Source organism: Trachurus japonicus, chromosome 7 (genome assembly GCF_045865225.1).
Source record: "Trachurus japonicus isolate A0001 chromosome 7, Traja_1.0".
Lineage (NCBI taxonomy): Eukaryota > Metazoa > Chordata > Actinopteri > Carangiformes > Carangidae > Trachurus > Trachurus japonicus.
The window spans coordinates 17,574,483-17,596,802 of record NC_140913.1 but is presented as its reverse complement, the minus strand read 5'-3'; the positions used below and the strand labels follow the sequence as shown (position 1 = coordinate 17,596,802).

Genomic DNA, 22,320 nt, shown 5'->3' with positions numbered 1-22,320 from the left:
AGGACGTTTCAGCCCTTGTTTTAACAGTCCCTGAGAACCTGCAGATGTTGGCATGGGCTCTCTTGATTTAAGGGGGAAAAAAACAGAGTGGCATTTTTTTCATTGTTTGACTCAATATGGAGAAGTTGCCCGCTTTGTGCGGATGAAAAGTGCCAGGGATGATATACAATTGCTGCTTTTAATTCAAACATTACCTATTTTTTCCCCCCTCTGTTGGCTCTCAGGGCTCCCGAGTACCAGATCATTTTAAACTACAGACCAAGACTGTCATCTTCCTTGCGTTTGCTTTCCTCTGCCCCTCCACCTCTGAAATTTGTTCTCTGAGTTACAGAAAGTGTGTGGTAACTGCACTATCACACTCTAAATATGAATTTCACTCTCAAAAAGGCAGCTTTGCCAGGAAGGTACTGTAGTTTCAGCTGCCTTCTGTGGCCACTGCTTCTTTCAGTCACTTTTTTCTTTTTTTCCAATTGTCACAATGACAAGAGTGTTTCCAATTCGAAGGGGTTTCAGTTGAAACTTGCACTGCTCTGATGTGCATACCTACAAGACATTAAATGGTGAACGTGAGAAACAGCAGTCTTCCATCCATTTCTAGGCCACTAGCATTTTCTTAACCACACCGGGCTCCTTTCTCTATGACTTGTACATTATATCAGATCCTCTTTAAGCACACTGTTTTAGAAGTTGGCTTTTTTCAAACCATTCTTGCAAACTGAAACTCTCATGTCTGCTGTGGGCCTGCACCTTGTGTTTCAATAACCGTGCTTTGCCTTTTGCTTGCAGGTGGGCTGCAGCAAGGTGTACACCAGCACCTCCGATGTTATGACCCATGAAAACTTCCATAAAAAGAACGCCCAGCTCATCAATGACGGCTTCCAGAGATTTCGTGCCACTGAGGACTGTGGCACAGTCGGCTGTCAGTTCTATGGGCAGAAGACGACACACTTCCACTGCAGGTGAACAAACCTACAGTAGTAGTAGAGTTGTTGTTTTTTCTTTTCTTTTTTTTTCTTCCTTTTTTCATTCATATAACCTTCACTGAGCATATATTAAGCTTTAGTATATTTTATATTATATACACTTATATATTTTCACTTTCTGATATTTGCAATTATTAATATTATCATATTAATGTTTAGTGACTTACATGGGAACTATCAGCTGTAGAGGCCATAATAGCAATGTGCATAAAACAAAATGGCAAAAAAGAGAAGTAAAGGTAGGTTTCTTGTGTAAAAGTAAAAGACAGTCAGCAAACAGTCGAACATCACAAATGAAATCATGACTTACAGTCATTTACTTTCAGTTATTTGTTCTGAATACACAGAATCACAGTGAGAAGGAAAGGGGAGAAAAAATCTGTGCATAAACCTGCATAGAGTTTCACAAGTTTGCATCATGCTCTTATTTTGAAGAGAAAGCAGCTGTCATTGATAGCTGCAGATAATCACTTGGTTGATTTATCAAACTCTCTCCTTGGAACGTATCCCTCTGGCAAAGGTTTCAGGTGGCGACGTGTCAATGAGCCGCTACTGTGTCACTGAACCACCTCGGTTATCATTCCTCTATTGTAAAGTATTTAAATCATGTGGACCTTCTCCATTACTCCCAACTCTACCCTTGTGCGGAGGAGGCTTTGTGACAGAGCATCATGTCTAATCATGTTTTACCTTCATTTCCATTCTTTTCCCAGGCGCCCAGGCTGCACATTCACTTTCAAGAACAAGTGTGACATTGAGAAGCACAAGAGCTACCACATCAAGGATGATGCCTATGCCAAAGATGGCTTTAAGAAGTTCTACAAATATGAGGAGTGCAAGTACGAAGGCTGCGTGTACAGCAAAGCTACCAACCACTTCCACTGCATCCGTTCAGGCTGCGGCTTCACCTTTACCTCCACCAGCCAGATGACCTCCCATAAGCGCAAACACGAGCGCCGGCACATCCGCTCCTCTGGTGTCATGGGCCTCTCCTCTACCTTCCTGCCGCCAAAGGACGAGCCAGAAGAATCGAGCAATGATGACCTGATGGATTTCTCCACCATCAGCAGCAAGAACTCAAGCCTGAGTGCCTCGCCCACGACCCAGCAGTCCACCACTGTATCGCACCTGTTGGCCACACCCACAACAGCTGTCTCTTCCTCCACAACAGGCCACACCCTCAAGCCTGCACCTTCACTGTCCAGCGCGGGCCAGCGTATGTCCAGCCTGCTGTCACAGGCGCTGCCCAGCAACATGCCGGTAGCTCTCGCTCTGTCCAACAGTGCCCTGGCTGCCAACCCGTTCCTCCCATTTATGCCCAGGCTGCCTCTCCAACCACCTCCACCGGCTGCTAGCCTGATATCAGTGGCATCCTCTGGGGCCCACTCCATGCCCACCGACTCAATGTCCCAAGGCTGCTCCACGGCAGGGGCAGACGGAGCCATGGCCTCCACCCCAACCTCTTTTGCCACCTCCTCCATCATGGAGAAGATCTCAGCAAGCAAAGGCCTGATATCACCCATGATGGCCAGACTGGCAGCTGCTGCCCTGAAGCCCTCCAACAACCCAGATGCAGGTCGGTCGCCACACATACTTCACTACATCACTACATAATTACACAATGAAAAATAGTCACCTCTCCCAGATAATGTGTCAATTGCCAAAAAATATCAGACAGATAAATTCAACCAGTTTAACACACTTGTGAAGTCTAAAGACACAAATTAACCAGTTTGTGTAAGGCTCAGTCACTCTCATACCTATATGACCCTATATCTATATATATCACTCTATATATATTTAAGAGAGTATACTGCATGTAAAATAAAAGCCACATCCTCTTTTCTGTGTGCGGACCTCAGAGCAGAGAGAGTGCACTTAGAGGTCATTTCTATCACTATCCCACATTGGAGAGAAGGACAGAAAAACTGCTGCTTTCAGGCTTAAAGGGACATACCAGAGGCATGGTCCTCTGCTCTGGGCTTGTTATTGTGTTGATCGTTTGTTAGATACCCACAATCCATTTGGAGATAAATGCGCTGACAGGGGAGAGTAGAGCCTGTAAAAGTCTCTTATGATGTTCAGAGTGGGGGCTCCCGGGGCTTGTGTTGAACATGTTTCCTCATCATTGGTCTCTTATCTATGTCTGCGCCTGTTCCAAGCAAATGGAGGTGGAATGAAATTAAGTTCAGAAATTGCGAGAACAAAAAAAAATGTTTTTTTTTCTCTGTATCCTCTATGCAAACTGATAAAAAAAAAAAAAAAACTGAAATCGCTCAGGCAGAAATGACTCAATGCACCAGAGCTGAGAAGGAAGCTTTTTTTTTCATTGATACAAGAAGTCAGACACACTTGCATGCATCAGCAAAGACACACTTTTTGAATTTCCAGAAACCTTCTGTTCCCAGAAAACATGTCAATATCTATTTAGCATAAACACAATTCACATAATTTTTGGAGGTAATTGGCTTGTCTCTGTTTATCATATTGCTCTAAACAAAGCTTCCGAAAATGAAGTTAAAGTATTAAATTGATAATGCACTGCAGAGCACTGTCGTGCATTCAAGTAGCAGTGGGGCCTCCTGCGTTGAGCCTGAGCAGGTGGGGTGCGGATTGGAAATGGGGCTGCAAAGGGGGAGCATCTCCGGATGTTGGGGCTGGGAAGGATTACAATTCCTGGTGGTGTTCCTGGAGCAGGACAGGCCCTAGGAGAGAGCTGGGGCAGCTGCTCCAGGGAGCCGAGCTCAGCCCAGGCTGTCAGCGTGAGCTCCACCTCTGGGCTTCCAGCAGGTAGTCTGAACACTGTGGAAGGCCCCCACTGAGGGCGGGGGCTCCACAGATGGTGCATTCACCACCTCCTCTCGCTGGCTCAGTGAACGGGTGCAGCTCTTGCTTCTGGATAGCAGGGCTGCTTTAAAATAAACTACCTTACCTCACTCATGTTTTATCGTAAAAGTTGAATGCAGATACAGGATGGAGGGGTAGATGTGGTTTTGTTTCTCATATTTGCTTCATAAAACGTGTGAACAGGACATTTGGGGCTAAAATAGGGAGGAAGTGGTTGTGCTTCTCTGCCAAAAGGTGTGAGAAAAGTCACACTTTTTGTGGCTATTTTTCACTGTTTATTTTCTCTAATGTGATTCTGAAACTTCGTCTTGATTCCCTGTATCTGCTTTCAGTGTTTTCTCTGTATTTTTTTATATTAATGTTCCACTCTAATTTACCCCTAAGTGTTTTTCCCAGAGATTCAAGCATCTGAAGGGTTTACTAATTAGACACACAGTACAAATGATCTTTCACAAGCTCTGTATCTTATCCGGAGTAATTACATGGTGGTACATTATTCCTGGATAATTTCCAGAAAGAAGCTGCTTTGAGTCAAACTCATTTGTTCTCCCTCTTTGGGAAGTGGATGGGAAAAAAATAACTTCACGATGTGCAGCAGTGTGAAGCGACTTTTGCTCTATAATCCACCTTAAACAGTCTCTGGTGGTGTGGGAGAGCTTTTCCCCTCCTGGTGATCATGCATGGATCATATAGTGAGTGGCTGTTCTTGATATAATGTGCTCTCATTTGGTCTGAGAGTTGATGTAATTGTCAATGACAAGGCAGGATCTGTCTGGCTCGTTAATTTTGGGTGGACTGATATCAAGTTGGGGGGGGGGGGGGGTGTTGTATGGAGACTCGGTAAGCATTCAGTGACCTCAAACCAGATGCAAAATTGTTTGACTGCTGTTTTCCTTTAGCCCCACCCCAGCCCCACCCCCAGCCCCTCCAACCTCAGCCATTGTCAGACTGAGCTGACACTGACACTTCCCCATCTCCTCGCTTTCAGCTGACAGGGCCCAAGACTGGCTTTTCCACTCGGATTCTGCCTGATATGTCTCTGGGTCATCTTGTATCGGGGGGGAACTCTGACCGGTTTCTCCCTTACGTAGGCTGGTCTTGTTTTCTCCCCAGCAAGAAAAAGGAGAGGGGCTTTACCAGGCTGAGGGCCAAGGGCGTACACTTGGTTGCCCATGACCTTGCCTGTCACAATCCCTCAGCACCAGCCCCGATTCCTAAACAACAGATTCCTCACCAAACCAATCACAGCCGCCAGTGCTTTCCGGTTTTACAGTATCTAAGAGACCACACCAGGGGCCTCACCCCTCCTGTCTTTTTTTTTTTTTTTTAATAAAACACCACTTATTGTCTACCAAAAGCCCAGCTTTCTCTTCATAGCCCCAGGACAAATTAATATTTCAATCCCTTGGGGATCAGGGGGTGGGGCAGAGTCAACTTCCTGTCAGCAGTTTTACGCAATGTCGTTCCCTTGGTCTTTATTTATTTCATTTCAGCGCTCCTCTCCTCGCTCACAGCATCCACTGAATACCTATTTGGAGGAGAATGTGATCGAGAGGTCACGCTATTTGAACCAATCTGATTGGCTGTCAGCTCCAATCTGACCGACATAGCACCCCTGTTCCTTGTGGGTATGCTTAGTGGCATTGGCTGCCGTCCGTTGTCAGGCCAACGAGGAGCCTGGGAAGGTGGGAAGGGAGGGGGTGGCCAATCTGAGACTGCCACTTTCCCTCAGCATTAGCATCTCACTTAATGACCAGTTAAGAGGCAGCCTGGCAAATGAGTTGTGACAAGTGCTGCAGAAAAAGGAGTATTTTTCCCTCATATCTCCCGCCTCTCAATCACCATTTAAAAGGCTTGACGGCCTGACATAATTTCGCAATAATTATCACTCGGAGTATTCTTTTCGGGCCAGGACAGAAGTCAGATTGGATCTCATCACAGCGTAATAATGCTGACCAACAATAACTTTGTTGTCTCTTCTCTCCTCTGTGTCTCTCGCTTGCTCCTCAGGGAACGGGCAGCTGGCTTCAGCGAGCCAGTTCAATCTGGTTCAAGTAAAGCAGGAGCCAGTGGACGGCAACTGTGGGGTCTCCCATGACTCCACACAGGAGCACAGCCTGGACCTGAGCAAGAAAGACCACAGGTACGCAGCTGCATGGCATGTAGGGGGTTAATGCTGTATGCAGAATGTTAATTCTTGTTGTAAATTCCACTAATATATTCACAAAATAAATCAACAAACGAAACGAGGTTTCTCTGATTGATAGGTGATTTCTACACTCTTGGCAGCCAGAGCCCCGGTTACATTCACAATTATTTATCAAAAATATCTCATTTATATATATGTGCATACAATTACAAAATCCGGGCCATATTTCTCAATTTTGGTGTGAGAAGGATGTTTACATAAACCTTCAACTCCAATCTTCCCTCCAACTCACATTAGATCTTATTTCTTAAGAAGACAGCATTTTTCTTCTTCATTATACAGCACACCTTGTGTGATAAATAGTAATATTTACTGTTCTCATGCAAATCTTGACTAAACATTGTTCATTTTCCTTGTTCCAGTAATGAATCAAACGGACACCCTGTACCAGGGAATACATCTCTTTTATCCTCGCTTATGAATAAGGTAAGATCCATCCATCAAACGCCTTTCATCCCAAGACAAATTAGCGGGACACGGAGGGGCCTGTTTGTTTTTTAATGTTTCACCGCTAATAAGATGAGTTTGTATCATTTAAATTTTCCAGCCATTTTTCATACGGTGTAATTTTCACTGCACCTCTCACAAATTAATATAATGAAGCAGTAGCTGGGTGCCATGCCAGATATATAGAGATGTTTGTTTTTTGATGAGCTGTTTTGAACTCGCCGTCCATTTTTTCTCCTCCTTTATACTGTTTTCTTCCCCCGCCTCGCTCCACATTTATTTATAGAGTTTGTAAATTATTTGATTAAAAAGTCATGGCAGGAAAAAAAAAAGAAAGGTGCTGCCCTCATTTTTTATGAAGTCTAAATGTTAGCGTATGGAAATTTCAGTGTGAGTTTTTTTTGTTGTTGTGAAGATTAAAATGGACATCGTCTTAATCATATATCTTATCTGACTGATACAAATGTGAGAGGTGGTTTCCATTATATTGATGATGTAATGACAAACCAGACTAACATTATTTTACTCTTGCCAACTGGTCAAGTCTGACCCCCCCTCCTCCTTGAGGCTTCCCCTCCACACACGTCGTCTCTTTTTGTCTCTCTGTGGGAGGGGTGAACTTCAGAGCTGTTTTCCTCACATTGCTCATTCAACCCAGTCCATAGAGGAGCTTGTGGATGCGTTGTCCAACAGCTCCTGTCATGTCAGCTTTTAGGGGTTTTGATTCAAGCCACCACATCACATAAAAGGGTTAACAGTTGCTCCCAGAGGACACTTGGCAAACGGGCTTGGCACTGCACTCAAGCAAAAGCCTGGATGTTTGTAAATCTGGCTGCGCTTTTTTGCTTTGCCAAATCATTTGTGTGTGTGTGTGTGTGTGTGTGTGTGTGTGTGTGTGTGTGTGTGTGTGTTAACAGTCACACTCTTACTAACATATGCAAGAACCCAGTTTACGTATGTTTAGCTAACGTGGTGCTGTATGTTGCTCTGTGTTTTGTAGATGTCGCAAGTGAACCCTGCCCTTTTCAACGCCATGAACCTGAAGACAGAGCTGGAGTCCGGGCACGGCAGCGACAGCTCCGAGGCAGCGCAGTATCTGAACCGAGTGCTGAAGAGACCCCTGCCAGACAAACCCAATGAGATATGGAGGACATACCTCCGCAGGTAGGGAACGTGTAGCTGGATTCAGTTACCTATTCATTGTGATAGTGAGAAAACAGTCAGAGTGTTTAAAAATACTTCCTCGAAGGCCGTTTTCTGTAAGTGCCATTCCTCACATACAGTAAAGATGGAAAACCCCTAAACTTAAAAAATCCGGTTTTGCAGGAATTTGAGATGACTTAGAGTGAAGAGGATGAACAAGCATTAACTGTCAGATGAGGAGTTTAACTGCTCTTGATTTACAGTCTTTATTGTCTGTCTCTGTCAAGGTTTGACACAGATGACTTCTGTGAGGCTCAGTGTGACTTCCTTCAGAAAGTGCACTTTCACTGTCTGGTCGAAGACTGCGGTGCACTCTTCAGCACCGTGGATGGGGCTATAAAACATGCTAAGTGAGTGTCACACCGGTTCATGATCGGAAAATATACCCTTACTTTCCACATTTTAGTTTTCAGCTTTATTGATCAACATAAAAACGAGCTTCCATCTCCTTGTTTAGCTTCCACCTCCGAGCCACCTTGAAAGTGAAGTCAGAGCCTCAGTTCGGTGAAGGCAAGGAGTCTGGTGAGGGCGCCCCCATGCAGCCCGCTGCCCCGGTCTCTATGGCCAACAGTCCCTCCATGGACATGGCGCACCTCACCTCCTCTGGTGGCTACAGCTCCCCTCCATCCTCCCTGCTCGCCTGGAAGCAGCTGACGGGCAGCATCCCTCAGATGACGGCCTCGATGCCCAACCTGCCGGCCAACTCCCCTCTGGCCACCACCTCTTTGGAGAATGCAAAGCCACAAGTCAAACCAGGTTTCCTGCAATTCCAGGAAAAGTATGAAAAAAACCTTGTTCCTCAGTGCATGACGTGATATATTAAAACATGTTTCTTTGTTTTCTTTTTTTTGCCAAGTTGTGATTAAACCGCATTTTTCCGTTCTCATTCACCCAGTGATCCATGTTTGGCTACCGACTGTAAGTACTCAAACAAGTTCCACTTCCACTGCTTGTTTGGGAATTGCAAGTATGTGTGCAAGACCTCTGGCAAGGCCGAGTCCCACTGCTTGGACCACATCAACCCCAGCAACAACCTGGTTAACATCCGCGACCAGTTCTCCTACTACTCTCTCCAGTGTCTCTGTCCCAACCAGGTGAGTGGTACTTCATAACTCTGCCAGGAGCTGAATCACCTACTGTCATCTCCCAGAGATTTCTAAGCATGAAGTATGCTATCTATTAGACCAGTATTTGAGGTTATTTGACTCAAGGCTTTCACAACCGCTGCTCCGCGTATTCCATCTCCGCTGAAAAAGACAGTCGACTCACCCCAGTAATGCCTGTTTATATGTCAATGATGTCATTTTGACTGCCGCATTCTCCTCTCAGAAAAGGCCAATTTAGCTGATATTACCCAATAAATCATTGTCACTTGCACAGTAAACAAGGCTGTCTGGAATAGGGCAAAAATCAGGGGAATGCTTCGCAAATGAAACCTAAATGGCAGCCCCTGCCTGCTCTCATGAGCCCGTATTTGGAAAACGGTTTAAATGAATTCATTAATGTGTCGAAAATCACCCCTCTCACGAAAAACCCTCCCCCTCCTGTCCTACCCCCCTCGCTGCTCCCTTCCTCCTCCCCTTAGTCTCCATCTCCTGAACTGAGCAGATCTTATTTGGCCCAGTCCTTTGGGATCTGGGTCTCACAAACAGATGGCGGTGTACAGACATGTTAGAAAGGAGGGGTGTTTGTGGGAAGTCTGGATGAAAAATGTAATCATACCTCAAAATGTGGGATGTTCCAAATGACCAAAAAGGAAGAAAAAAAAAGACTGTGAGGTGTTGATTATGTTTTTTTAAAGATCAAATCATATTAATCCGCTATTGCCACTTTCAAACATTCACCACATTTGACTCATGAAATTGGAAATTGTGTGTCTCCACTGCAGCACTGCGAGTTCAGAATGAGGGGCCACTATCACTGTCTGCGGCCTGGCTGCTACTTTGTCACTAACATCACCACCAAGCTGCCATGGCACATCAAGAAGCATGAGAAGGCTGAGCGCCGTGCCGCCAACGGGTTCAAGTATTTCACCAAGAGGGAGGAGTGTGGGAGGCTGGGTAAGAAAAAAAAATCTGAACTGAAGTTTGAAGTTTTGGCCTGCTGTCTCTCTTCTTTACCTTTTTTTTTTTTTGCTCTCGCCCTCCTAAATCACCTCCTATGTCGGCACAAACGCACCAACTCTTAATAATATTTTGCCAAGGAGAGATGTGTGGATTAAAGATGTTAAATTGAGAAAGATGTAGATTGATTTTTGGCAGCTGTTGCAGAAAGGATATTCTCTGTGTATACAAAGGGAGAGAGACCAGTGTTGGCAAACAGCGCCGTGCTATTTGAGTGGTTTAAGAGGCGTGAAACAAGTCTGCCTCATAGGTTTTGTTGCTGTGTTTTGCATTTGTGTATTCACAATGGCACCTCAAGTCCCAAAGGTAGTCTTGCCTGTACTATATGAGCAATAACGTCAAAGGGGGCAATCACATCCAGGTTGTTTTCTTCTTCCTTTTGCCCCTGTCAGAAATGAGCAATTAGGTTTGTGTTTGTTAATTATCCGGCTTGTCTGGTTTAGCCTGTTTGTGTTCTGAAGCTGCGCCTCACAGCCACCGCTGCCATCGCACAGAAATGAATTAAAAGTGATCTGTTTTTTTCAGGCGGTTACACAAGCTTTTCAGATCGCAGAAACAAAGCAAACAAAAACAGGCCCTAAACAGCTGTTTTTTGTCCCCAGCCTGATCTGCCAACTGTATTGTTTGGGCTGGGGGAAAAAACAGAAAGGATTACCATCGCTAGCACTCCAGTCATAAAGAATTGATGGGTTGCCAGTATCCATGGCAGCAACATTAAACTGAACACAGCTGATGATGTTACCTGGTTTCTGTCTCACAAAAGGCTCCTCGTGTCAGGGGGGTTACTGTTATTTGCTCAACTTTGCGTGTTTAAAACGTTGTGTGTGCGAAAGCTATTTGATGACACAGACATGTTGTGCTCTTAAACCGGGTGCCATGGTTACTGACATGCTAGCACCTGCCCAGCATGTTACTCTTTCAATTATTTCTGCCTGCTTTTATATAATGGTATTTGATTAACAGGCACAAAACAGAACATTCATTTAATTTGAAATCATAAAGCAATTAGACCCAGACCGGTTAAAACATGAGAAAAGAACAGAAGAGTATGAAGCAGACGGCAGTACAATTGAGAACAAAAGAAAAAATGACAATGGAGATACTTTGAAAAATGAATTTAATATGGTAATAATTGTATATTTACTTTGGTTTGCAGGGGTGTGTGCATTATTGGCCCACAGAAAATGAGAATTTATTTATGTAAATTCCTAATTGAATAAAGCATGTCAGTGTAATAAAAGAGCTCCACAGGTTTAGTGCACAGAAGCCTTGACTTGCTCAGTGTGACACCAGAGTGATCTAATATTCCTCCTACATGTGCACTTCCAAACACTTTGAAACCCGATCCCTCTTTTGTCAGAGCCATATCATGAAATTAAAAAAACCTAAAAATATTTCTCTTCGTGTTTGATCTAATCATAACACCGTCACACTGATAATATTGCATTTACTACCGTGGCTGCTCTCAGACGCCTCACAATGAGCCCGAGACAAATTAATCAAGCGAGCGGAGAGTTTACAACTGTTGCTGTTTTCTTTTCGCAGGTTGTAAGTATAACCAGGTCAACAGCCATTTCCACTGCATCCGCGAGGGTTGCCAGTTCTCCTTCCTGCTCAAGCACCAGATGACCTCACACGCACGCAAACACATGAGGCGGATGCTGGGGAAGAACTTCGACAGAGTCCCATCCCAGGTACACAACAAACAGAACAAACGGTCGCATGTGACACACACTAATCTGAAAAGGGTAATTACTGGTATCTTAAAATACGGGCTGAACGCCTCGTGAGTGAAAACAGCCGATGAATAGTTTATTGACACGTATTGCAACAAAGCCAAGCTCCTCACACACCCATTAACTGACAGATTAAATAAAGTATGGAGTCTCTGCCTTTTAATCTGCTGTTCACATTTATGGTACATAATAAAGCTCAACTGGGTTGTTTTTTGTAAGTTAACAAAAACAAACATATTTTTTTTTGTTTTTTTTTACATTTTACACAAATCTAAAAGAAAATGCAGATGTTGTCGTTTCTCCAGCAAAAATACTTTTTCAAGGACCAGTTTTTTAGAAATTACATTGTCACTTTTTTTTTTTTTAATTTTTTATTGAAGCTCATGAAGACAGATTTTAGTTTTTTGTGTACATCCTGTTCTATGAAAGGTTCTGCTCATATCCTGTCATACCAGTAACTTACACTCACTGGTGACCTTTTATTGATGAAAATTTTGAAGGAGTGCACACTCAATTCACTAAGATAACCCCTGCGGTATGCCTTGTACCATCAAATATGTGGATTTTCTAGTTCTCGTCTCTAGTTTGTTTTTTCGTTTTGAAGTCCTTATATATTGACTCAAGTGCGAGGCTCATTCTTTTAAAAACACTTCTGATGTTCTGAGAAACGCTTGGGTGTAAGCCAAGAGCCAACACCTGCATTAATAACACGTTCTGTCCAAACATCATCGTGTAAAATTTTCATTTACAATGAAAACGATATGTTTCTCAGGCGATGTCACACCAGAGAGGAGATGACATGCAGCATGGCATGGTTTCCATGTCGTCCCATGGCATGACCTCCAGCTTCTCCTCCAATGCCATGGATGAGACTGATGATTACATGGACTACATGGGAGGAGGAGGCAGCCCCCTGGGCCTCTCCTCCGAGTCCTCCAACCAGGACCGGAGCTGCACCAGCACACCAGTAGGCAACGATGGCTCTCCAGCAGGTGAGACTTTGGGAGAAAAAAAAAACAACCTGACAGGCGTGGCAGCATGTAGAACTGTATAGTTCAGTCGTAAAGGAAATCAGTGCATTACAAGTTTTCTTCTCTTATATTCAGCATTGTACATGACGCTTTGCTCAGTCCACACTCATGCATCTTACCCAGAAATCCAGCATCTTGTCATTTCATGCATTCTTGAGTCAGGATTTAGTAGTTTGACTTTAATCAATAACATTAGTCATATTTTATGAGGTTGATGACATTGCTGTATTGTTGTTGATTCGTGGACAAACTCTTTTGCAGTTTGCGTGCTCATCCTCATAAAACATCCATTTTGTACATCAGTGGTTTGAGTTATTGCACTGTATGTAGCTTATTACATTTTCCTTTGGCCAGAGATCATCCCTGTGGCTTTATGTCTACTTTAGCACTTTTAGTGGGTTGAATTGTGGGAGAAAGGAAAGGAAAGGAGAAAGAGGCTCTTTTTTCCTCAAACCTACTGCACCAGTGGTTTCTCCTCTGCTTTTTTCTAAGTCTGAGCCTGCCTGTGATTTTCACTTTTCTCCATATGTTGCCAGTATTATCCACTACACTCATCATTGTTGTTTTGCCTGGTGTTTGGGTTACTTGTCTTGAATGGGCCTCATTTTGTATCATTCTCTTATCTTTTATCTTTCCCTTTTTACCTCCCATCCCTGTGTGCATGTGCGTGTGTGCGGGTGTGCGGGTGTGATTTGGCCCTTGTCTTTGTGCGTGTACCCGTCCGTGTGTTGTTTTCCCCCCTCTTGTCTGTCCTTCACTCTCTCTGGTCAACCTGTCTCTCCAGGACAAGGCTTCCCCGCCACCACTTCTGCTCCTACCACCCCTGCTGACACTAGCGCTACCCAAAATGCACCTCCTTCTTCCCCTCCTCCTCCACCACCACCACTTCCTCTTCCCTCCGTTCTTCAGCCTGGTCTCCAGTCCCAGGCCCCATCCCTCTCTCCTGCTCTTCTCCGACCTCCTCTCCCCTCACTCCCATACCTCCTCTCTCCATCCTGTCTGTCATACTCTCTGCTCAGCGCCTCTCTGGGAGCCACTCGGAGTGTTGTCATGCCAACCAACACACCAGCTTTCAGCCCCATCATTGCCACTCCGTCTCCGGTTAAAAATGACGTCCCTATAGTTCAGGATGCTGCAGGTACTTATCCCCGGCGCAAACCAACACTGCAGCTGTCACTCTGAATTGAGACCTGTACAGCATTTAACTGTGTGATCCAGCTCCTCTCTGCACAACTGTTTATAAAGACTAGAAAGTTTAGGGGCTTTTCAAGCATGCAAAGAGTGATTATGTGGAAATGATGACACCTGCATGCTTACCGAGTAGGTACAGTAACAGGACAAATGTGTATAATTACTTCGCTTACACCTATGTGCGTGTTTTCACATTTAGTATTACAAGGATTTAGAGACAGAGTAGTAAATTTGGAACCTGTAGTATGAAGCCCGGGCCTTGCTTAGCCTACATTAACAAGGCTGCATCAGCAGCATTTTAATCACGCTTTAAGTTTTATCGAGGCCCACTGCTTCCTGTCTTGCAGAACAGGGATCACATCATTAGCAGTGACCCAAGGGTGTTGCAAAAGGTGGGTGCCCCTCGTAAAACAACGTGGAGATAAGAGGGTCGGTTAAGACCCACAGCTCCGCCTCTGTTTGGAGGCTGGAGACACCCTGTAAAAGTGTCATGTTCCAAAGTCAATCTATCATTTCCCCTCTCCTTTAATCATTCTGGGAGTTAGGAATAAAAAATTTGTTGCTCTCTGTGCTTACTCAGCTGTGAACCACTTCGGGCTGAGTAAGGTCGCATATTAGAGTTTCAACCAGGAGGGTCTCGCAGGCTAATTTGCTTGTAGTTTGTGGGTTTTGCCTTGTGAACCAACTGATTATGCTTTAATGTGCTTCCCTCCTTTCTCTCAGGCAACACCATCTCAATTCCTACGGCCACCGGTGCAAAAAAGCGCTTCTGGATCATCGAGGACATGTCACCGTTCGGCAAGCGCCGCAAGACCGCGTCGTCACGCAAGATGCTGGATGAGGGGATGATGCTGGAGGGCTTCCGGCGCTACGACCTCTACGAGAACTGCAAGGACACAAGTTGCCAGTTCTCCCTGAAGGTGACCCATTACCACTGCACACGCGAGAACTGCGGCTACAAGTTCTGCGGACGCACCCACATGTACAAACACGCCCAGCACCACGACCGCGTGGACAACCTGGTCCTGGACGACTTCAAGCGCTTCAAGTCGTCGCTCAGCTGCAACTTCCCCGACTGCCAGTTCTCAGGCAACAGCACCCACTTCCACTGCCTGCGCTGCGGCTTCCGCTGCACCGACAGCACCAAGGTGACGGCTCACCGCAAGCACCACGGCAAGCAAGATGTGATCAGCGCGGCCGGATTCTGCCAGTTCAGCTCCAGCGTCGACTGCGAGGTTCCCGACTGCAAATATAAGCTCAAGTGCTCACACTTTCACTGCACCTTCCCTGAGTGTAAGCACACGGTGGTGGGCATGTCCCAGATGGACTCCCACAAGAGAAAGCACGAGAAGCAGGAGCGAGGCGAGCTGCCGTCTGTGTCGCCCAAACAGGAACAGGTGCACCACCTCGGAGGAAGCGTGTCGGCGGTCCCTCCGGTCTCCATGGGTCTTTCTACTTCCTCACCCGCCGGCCTCCACGTGCTGTCCCGCAACATAAACAGCAGCGCTCCCTCCATGCTCTACGCAACAGGTGATATGGGGTCCGACTATAACCACCCGTACCCCCCGTCCTCCATCAGTCTGGACAGCTCCCTCAACCTGGGCACAGACACCAGCAGCTCCCTGTTCTTCCTGAAGAACGCGGTCGGTCTGGGTCTCAGCGACTCGCTCGACCTCAGCAAGAAGATTCAACACGACGCGGTGCGAACCGGCCACAACCCCACACCCCCGCTGGGTCTGCCGCCGGCTCAGGACGACACCACGGGAACATCTGGTGAAGCTGAAGACGACCTGTCACCAGAAGAGGAGGTGCACGCGGAGGAGGAGGAGGAAGAAGAGGAGGACGAAGAGGAGGAAGCAGAGGAGGACAACACTGATTCAAATGATGATTCGATGGCGGAGCCAGACGGCGAGAAGGACAACAATAAGAGTTTTGATGCTTCCGTTAACCACACTGATACTTCCCAACTGGAAAAGCGAGATGCTGACCCATGAAAAAAAAAAAAAAAAAAAAAAACTAACAGTGACCATAGGAACTGAAGAAAAACCCTGTGTACTATGAACAAAACAAAAATGAAAGTGGCCTCATTTGTCATGTTTAGAGACTCGAGATGACAAGAAAAAACAACAACAGCGTGGAGAAAATGATGGCCCAAAATGATTTATTATGATGTTTACAAGATGACCAACATTATTAATTCAATTATGCATTAAAAAATATGAACGGAGACACAGAATTAGGCCCTGTTTTACACACGGGGCAGCAATGTAAAGCATTTTACTACACATCAGTCTTTTTGTGTGCGTGCATGTTTGAGTTTAATTTATTTTTAATTTTTTTTTTTCACTTTTTTGTGTGTGGAAAAAAAAACGTTAGAAAAACAAAAACAAATCTCTCTATATAACTATATATGTAAGTGTGTGTGTGAACGATGATATACAAAAGGAAATTGCTGGCACAGACGACATGAACTGCAGGGCCGCAGATCCGTAGAAAAAGGGACGTGAATCACTAAGGGGAAACAGGATGAGTTCAAACATTTGATCTTCTTTCTGTATTAATATTCTATTATTACTTATAATTATTATTATTAGACACCGAGAGAAATGGGGTGACATTGTGCTTGTTCCCAGCTCTCTCAGGTGTTTTTTCTTTGTTCTCAATGACATGTGGAATTGACCAGTAACTGTCCGGTCGGTCTCAGCTGCAGTTGGGCGTCCAGCAGGTCGCCATGTCTCAACAGTTCTCTGACATTCTGCTAGAAATGTTCTACTAGCACCAAAACCAAGCTCAGCCCTTGTAATTGTACATGCCCTGTGGAGGAATCAAGTTTGTGTGTGGATAGTGCACTTTTATATTAGCTGACCACAATGATACCGATGATGATGATGATGATGATGATGATGATGATGATGATAGATAACTCATAAGCATATTTAAAGATATTTTTGTTACCATTTGCATCTTTGCATTACAATGTCGTTTTGTTGTGTTGTTAGTCAGAAGCATATCGATCTGTAAGCGGGCGAGGCCGTGATTAACGGCTGTGGAGTGGAGGGGGAGATGAGGGGAGGGGCGGGGGTGTGTGGGGGCGGGGGTGGGGGATCGGACTGACCAGAGGAAACAGTGAGTCACTCACTCAGATGCAGCGACACCGGGGGCGACAGAGGAAGCGTCAGGCAGTGTGTTTTATGTTGAAAATGTACAGACCGAAAAATGTCTCAACAGCATTTTGTTTTCCATTCACTATGGCTGTGGTTGAGCTCCTGTTGTAACGGTTTTTATTTAATATTTATGTGACCTTCCAATGAGAAATTTCTAGGGTGTTATTGCACTTTTTAGGTTCATTTTTACCGTCTGAAAAAAAAATGATATATATCTTTTAACAGGGATTTTGCTTTAAAGATGTTGTTTTAGTTCACTTTTGCTTTAATGCACAAATAGATGTTAGTGTGACAAAGAACTGTTGTTCTGTGATTTATTTAAGACTGGGTTTTATTTTGCTTCTGTGATTGGACAGTTTGAAAAAAAAAAAAAGGAAACGGGCGCACCAGAAAACCAGCACCCTGACAAGAAACACTAATACGGACTGTGATTTAAATTAATTCTTAAGAAGTTGCTCACTTACTGTAGTACTAAATTATGAATCTGTCAAAGCCACCCTGGTTCATATTGAGTGAATATGTACGACCGAGGAGTGGACACACTGATCATGAATTATCTCCTGAGCTTGGCATTGGAAATAAATGATCATTATATAGGGAATAATAATGTGTGTAAATGATATTCCTCCAGATATTGTTTTGAGAAGAAAAAAAGGTTGTACAGTATTTTCCTCTGTAAAAAAATAACTATATATGAACAAAATGCTCTTTGATGAACAGCTTCCTTTAAAAAGAAAACCGTAAAAAAGGAGAAATGAATAATAAAAAGTTAGAAATTCAAATAGCCTCATTATAGTTTGCTTGTGTGCGTGACCTTTTTTAATTACCCCAGACTTTTGGAAAAAGTTGTTGATACTTTAACATTGGCAGATTCCGTTATGATATTTGCAGTATATTTTTCTCTTTTTCCAAACTATGTCAGAAGCTCAAACTAAAATACACTGATTTGAATTCATTCATCGATGTTTCTGTTTTATTTATCGACTCGTTTTATTCATTGTCATTTTTCTGTGTGTGTGTCTGTGTGTGTGTGTGTGTGTCTGTGTGTATAATTTTTTTTCCTCATTAATTGAAATTCCTGGTTTATATTTACTTTGCTGTGGGCATGCCTCGTTCACAGACTGAACTGTCTCCAGGGACTCTGTTACAGAGGAGAGGCATTACTACATTTGTTTGTTTTCTCATCATTTGCTGAGATAACTGTAGTGGCTTGGAGACGCTGTACACTTGAATTTAGTTTGTGTGTGTGTATGTGTGTGTGTGTGAGACTGTGTAAAATAGGAGGATTTGTAAAAAGTTGAAAATAAATAAACTAAATATTATAATAACACACATTTAGTGCTTGATAGTGCTTCAGTCTGAGGAGATTCTGGGTGACGTGTTGAGGGGAAAGGTGAGGAGGTCGCTGCAGCCATCTCTGTCTGTTCTTTCTGTAGGTGACACTAAGTGTGTGTGTCTGTGCGAGTGTGTGTGTCTCCCCCCGAGAGAGACAGATAGGCTGCAACTGTAAGAACACAGACCTGTGGCTCCGTCCCAGCTGCTCAGAGCTTCGATTCATATTTCATGACCTTGTTCGTCTTTTCCCTGCTTTGTTCTTCTAGAAATTCAACTGGGACACTTTTTGCCACAGAATTTGGAGAAAATGAAAAAACAAAACAAAAAAAAACAAACATCTGCATCCATGCAGGTAGAGGAATCAACAATATTTGTTGTTGGGGTCGCACGTTGTTCATGCTTGACTTTCTCGTGCAAGAACAAGATCAGAGCTGAGGACCATTAGGGAGATTTAGAGGCCTGCTACTGTTCACAAGATGGCTCTCTGTGTCTTGTTTGATGTTAACAGGGCACATTTAAACATTTATTTATCTTTTTTTTTTTTTCACTTTTTTTTTCTTTTGCCTTGAGCCATGTGTTGGGTTTTCCTCCCACTCCCTCATGTCACCCAGTGGTCAGTGTGCTGTTTCTGTCTGTCCCCTTGTCTACAGCTGCTCCTGTCCTTCCTCCTTCTCTTCCTTGTGATGTGTTTTTTTTTTTATTAAAAAAAAAGGAGAAAAAAAAAAACACACGGGTAAAGGCATCACCATCTGTCAGCCAGCTGGCATCCTGTATATAATCTACCAGAAAAAAAGAGAATAAACATGAAAATTATATTACACAAAAACCAGACGGAAACGACCTCCAAATCCTGCATAGGCTGCTGCTGAAACAACAGATCATTTTACTGTTTTAATTAACAGAGTAAAAAGGATGGTATAAAAAAGTGGTGGGGAAATAAACTGAGATGTATTTCCACTGCTGGAAAAAATGTAATATGAAAGCCGCCTGCTTACTGCAGCGTAGTGGCATAAACAGAATAACATTTTAGACTTTGTAAAATATATTGCACTTTTGGACTAAAAGCCATCTCCCTTTAGCGTTCAATTTGGCTAGATTCATGAGACATTTTATATGAGAAGTAGACAATGAAGCAATTTTTTAAAAAGTCTCTACTTGAATTTGTTGCCCTCAGCACTATACTATTCATTCTAGACCTATTGCTTATACTCCACTTGGATACAGTGCTGTTCATCTTCATTGTGCTATATTTATGTTTTTCTTCTGTTTCTGCATGTCTTATGCAAAGATTGAGCTTTTCACTCAGTGAAATAAAAACGTACTGAACGACTTTAGGCCTGTTTTCAGTGTCAATGTGTTTTTCAATGTTGAACTACAGTACAACGCATCTCCCAACAGATGCACTCTTTCTACCTTTCCACCAAACACCTCCAAGTCATGTACGTTGTAAATGGGTGCCAACAGTGTGTGTGTGTGTGTGTGTGTGTGTGTGGTGAGGGTGCGTGTGTGCCGGCCATGGCTGACATGCAGTCAGTTGATGTGCCAAGAACAGGTTGAGTGAGAGTGTGAGCAGTGTGGAGAGGCAACAGTCGGGGCTGGGAGCACATATGACAGGTGTGCACTGCATATGTGGTCACATGATGCCTATAAGGCAGATTAGGGCCCAAACAGATGAAGCGCTGCTTAATGGCAGCTTTTATTAAGTTCACAAAGCGTGGAGGGAGGGGGTGAACAGAGGAAAAGCAGGTGGCTGGGCCTGTGCACTCCTAGATGAAGACAGATATTGTACAGTGGAGTCTGAAGAGGGTAGCCACTGTGGAAGGATTTATGGAGATTTGCCCGCCCTGGACTCCACCGCCTGACTGTTCCCGAATCCTGCACTAATAGCCAGAGAGAGAGAGAGAGAGAGAGAGCTGGAAAAACTCAGGGAGAAAAATGTGCCAGTCGCGAAGCCGCAGAGTTATCATATAAGATGAGATGAAACTATAATGATACCTGTGAGAAGAGTCCGTTACTGCCACCAGAGAAAAATTAAAAGACAAAAAGACAAAGATTACGGCTTTAATATTATGAGCGAAGCGTCAGTGCCAAGATAACTATCATAAACATCTGACATGCATTTTAAAATAAATGATCAGTGTACCTGTAATTAAAGATAAATGAAAGAAAGATCAGATGTGTGTGAGAATAAAATGTCCTTATATGACATACAGATTATTAATGTATTCACACTTGTTTGAAAAGAAGTTGAGAATGAAGATGTGTATTCTAATGATAAATTATCTGCCTACTGTAAATTATATACTATTCATATGTCAAGATAACTAAAAACCTGCAGGTTTGTGTACACATGATTACATTTCCATTTAGAGAGCTGTAAGTGGAAGTACAGCATGAAGGCAGCAGGGAAAGCTGACATTATGTGTACACAGGTCTGCTCTCATTATTGCCACATTGTGAACATTTGAGGACACAGGTGTCAATAAGTGCACTGGGGCACAAAGGTGCTGATTGGCTGAGTCTGTCTGGACTGTACGTACTGTACGGCATCATGGCCTGAGACAGACACTGTACCTCGGCCAGATGTGATGTCTACAGTACAGCTGATATTAGTTCACATCTCTCTGCACCCACTGCCTCCAGGCACACACCACTCAACACACTGTTCACTGCATTGTTCATTTGTCTGCCCCCCATTTAGCATTTTTCTCAAGTTGAATTGTTCCTAAAGAAGAAATTACTCTGTTAATTTGTCTCTTGAGAGGTGAAGCTGCAATTTTCCAACCTGACTGAAATGTGTTAATTACATAAAAAGAAATTAGTGAGTAAAAAAAATGAAAGCTAGATCCATATTTTTTTATAATAAGAGTAGGTTAGGTTGCACAATTATTCATGTGAAAGGTGTTGCTTGTAATGTTGAACCCACAGGATTTTAGCACAATTTCCCACTTTCACTGCCTTGGTTGCCCCACATCAATGTTACTGTTTGGTTACACTATGCCGTTCTGATAAACGACAGACTGACAATGCCAACATTTAACTGCTTGACCATCGAACAGCAGGACATATGTGCTTTCTGCAGAAATTGGTAGGGACCAAAAGAGAGTGAATGTTGGTCAAAGATCTATCAGGCTCATCACAAACAACTCAAATTAGACTAATGTTGCAGTTTCTGCTAAACGTGCAAAGAGATGCCGAGCAACTGGGTTAAACACATCAAGGTAACTTAGTTACATTTTTATATCACTCACTCATTGAAATTTTTATCAAGGATTACAGTTTTGAGGGTGTGGCCGAGTTAAAGGAACAATGCAAGATTTTTACTGTTATCAACTTTATAATTAAATTAAAATTAAATTAAATTAAACTTTTAAATTATTTATTTATTAAACAGCTTCAGAGTAATTGTGATGGTTAGATGACTTGTCACGAGGAGAATGGAGGCTCTCTGCCTTCCACGTAGCATCTCCTGGTCGAAAAACCAACTTTGCAAGATCAGCACCTCCACCCGGTGTCCCAGCTCTTGTCTCAGCGTCACCATGACACGTAACCTGTAATCTCTTGTTTATGACAGATAAGACTACACAAATATACGCATTTGTAACACTTCCTCTTTGTAACAACGGCCCACTTCAAGCTTCAAAACCGCTATTCAGATACAGTAGTTCTGGGTGACATCATGGTGGCTATGTCTATCTATGCTCAAAGGTGATGATATGTTAGCTTTTCTACCAAGCAGGCGAATAAGGAAATACAGATTTATGATTGTCCTAAGAAGAATCAGCAGTAAATGAGGAAAGGATTTGTCAAATTTGGCTAATTAGCACAACTTGCTATAGCTAGCAAACAGATCACGTCAACATTTTTCATTCAAGTTGTTATAGCAACTGGCAGCTTTGATTTCCTCAAAGCTCTGATACTTCTTCTTCACAACTAAACAAATGTAGATTCCTCGTTTCTGCAGAAATACCATTGATTAAAACCACATCCATTGGATAAATTGCTATTGTGTCAATTAACTGTATATCTCCATCATCATTTCCTCAATCTT

General features: G+C 43.6%; 1 protein-coding gene across 13 annotated transcripts in view; it reads left to right on the top strand.

Moving 5' to 3' along the window:
• casz1 (castor zinc finger 1) overlaps positions 1-15,876 on the top strand; it is a 165,194-nt gene extending 149,318 nt beyond the window's left edge. For 7 of the 13 annotated variants that reach the window (XM_085781677.1, XM_085781675.1, XM_085781676.1 and 4 more), the window contains 13 exons: positions 787-959; positions 1,697-2,559; positions 5,841-5,973; positions 6,402-6,465; positions 7,487-7,650; positions 7,917-8,039; positions 8,147-8,467; positions 8,585-8,783; positions 9,578-9,749; positions 11,358-11,506; positions 12,321-12,540; positions 13,364-13,717; positions 14,494-15,876. In XM_085781677.1, coding sequence (XP_085637803.1) covers positions 787-959; positions 1,697-2,559; positions 5,841-5,973; positions 6,402-6,465; positions 7,487-7,650; positions 7,917-8,039; positions 8,147-8,467; positions 8,585-8,783; positions 9,578-9,749; positions 11,358-11,506; positions 12,321-12,540; positions 13,364-13,717; positions 14,494-15,764 — 4,206 coding nt within the window. In that variant the 3' untranslated portion in view covers positions 15,765-15,876. The remainder of the gene's footprint in view (positions 1-786; positions 960-1,696; positions 2,560-5,840; positions 5,974-6,401; positions 6,466-7,486; positions 7,651-7,916; positions 8,040-8,146; positions 8,468-8,584; positions 8,784-9,577; positions 9,750-11,357; positions 11,507-12,320; positions 12,541-13,363; positions 13,718-14,493) is intronic. The other 6 variants (XM_085781683.1, XM_085781684.1, XM_085781682.1 and 3 more) reach the window with 1 other exon arrangement.
• The last annotated feature ends 6,444 nt before the right edge of the window (positions 15,877-22,320 follow it).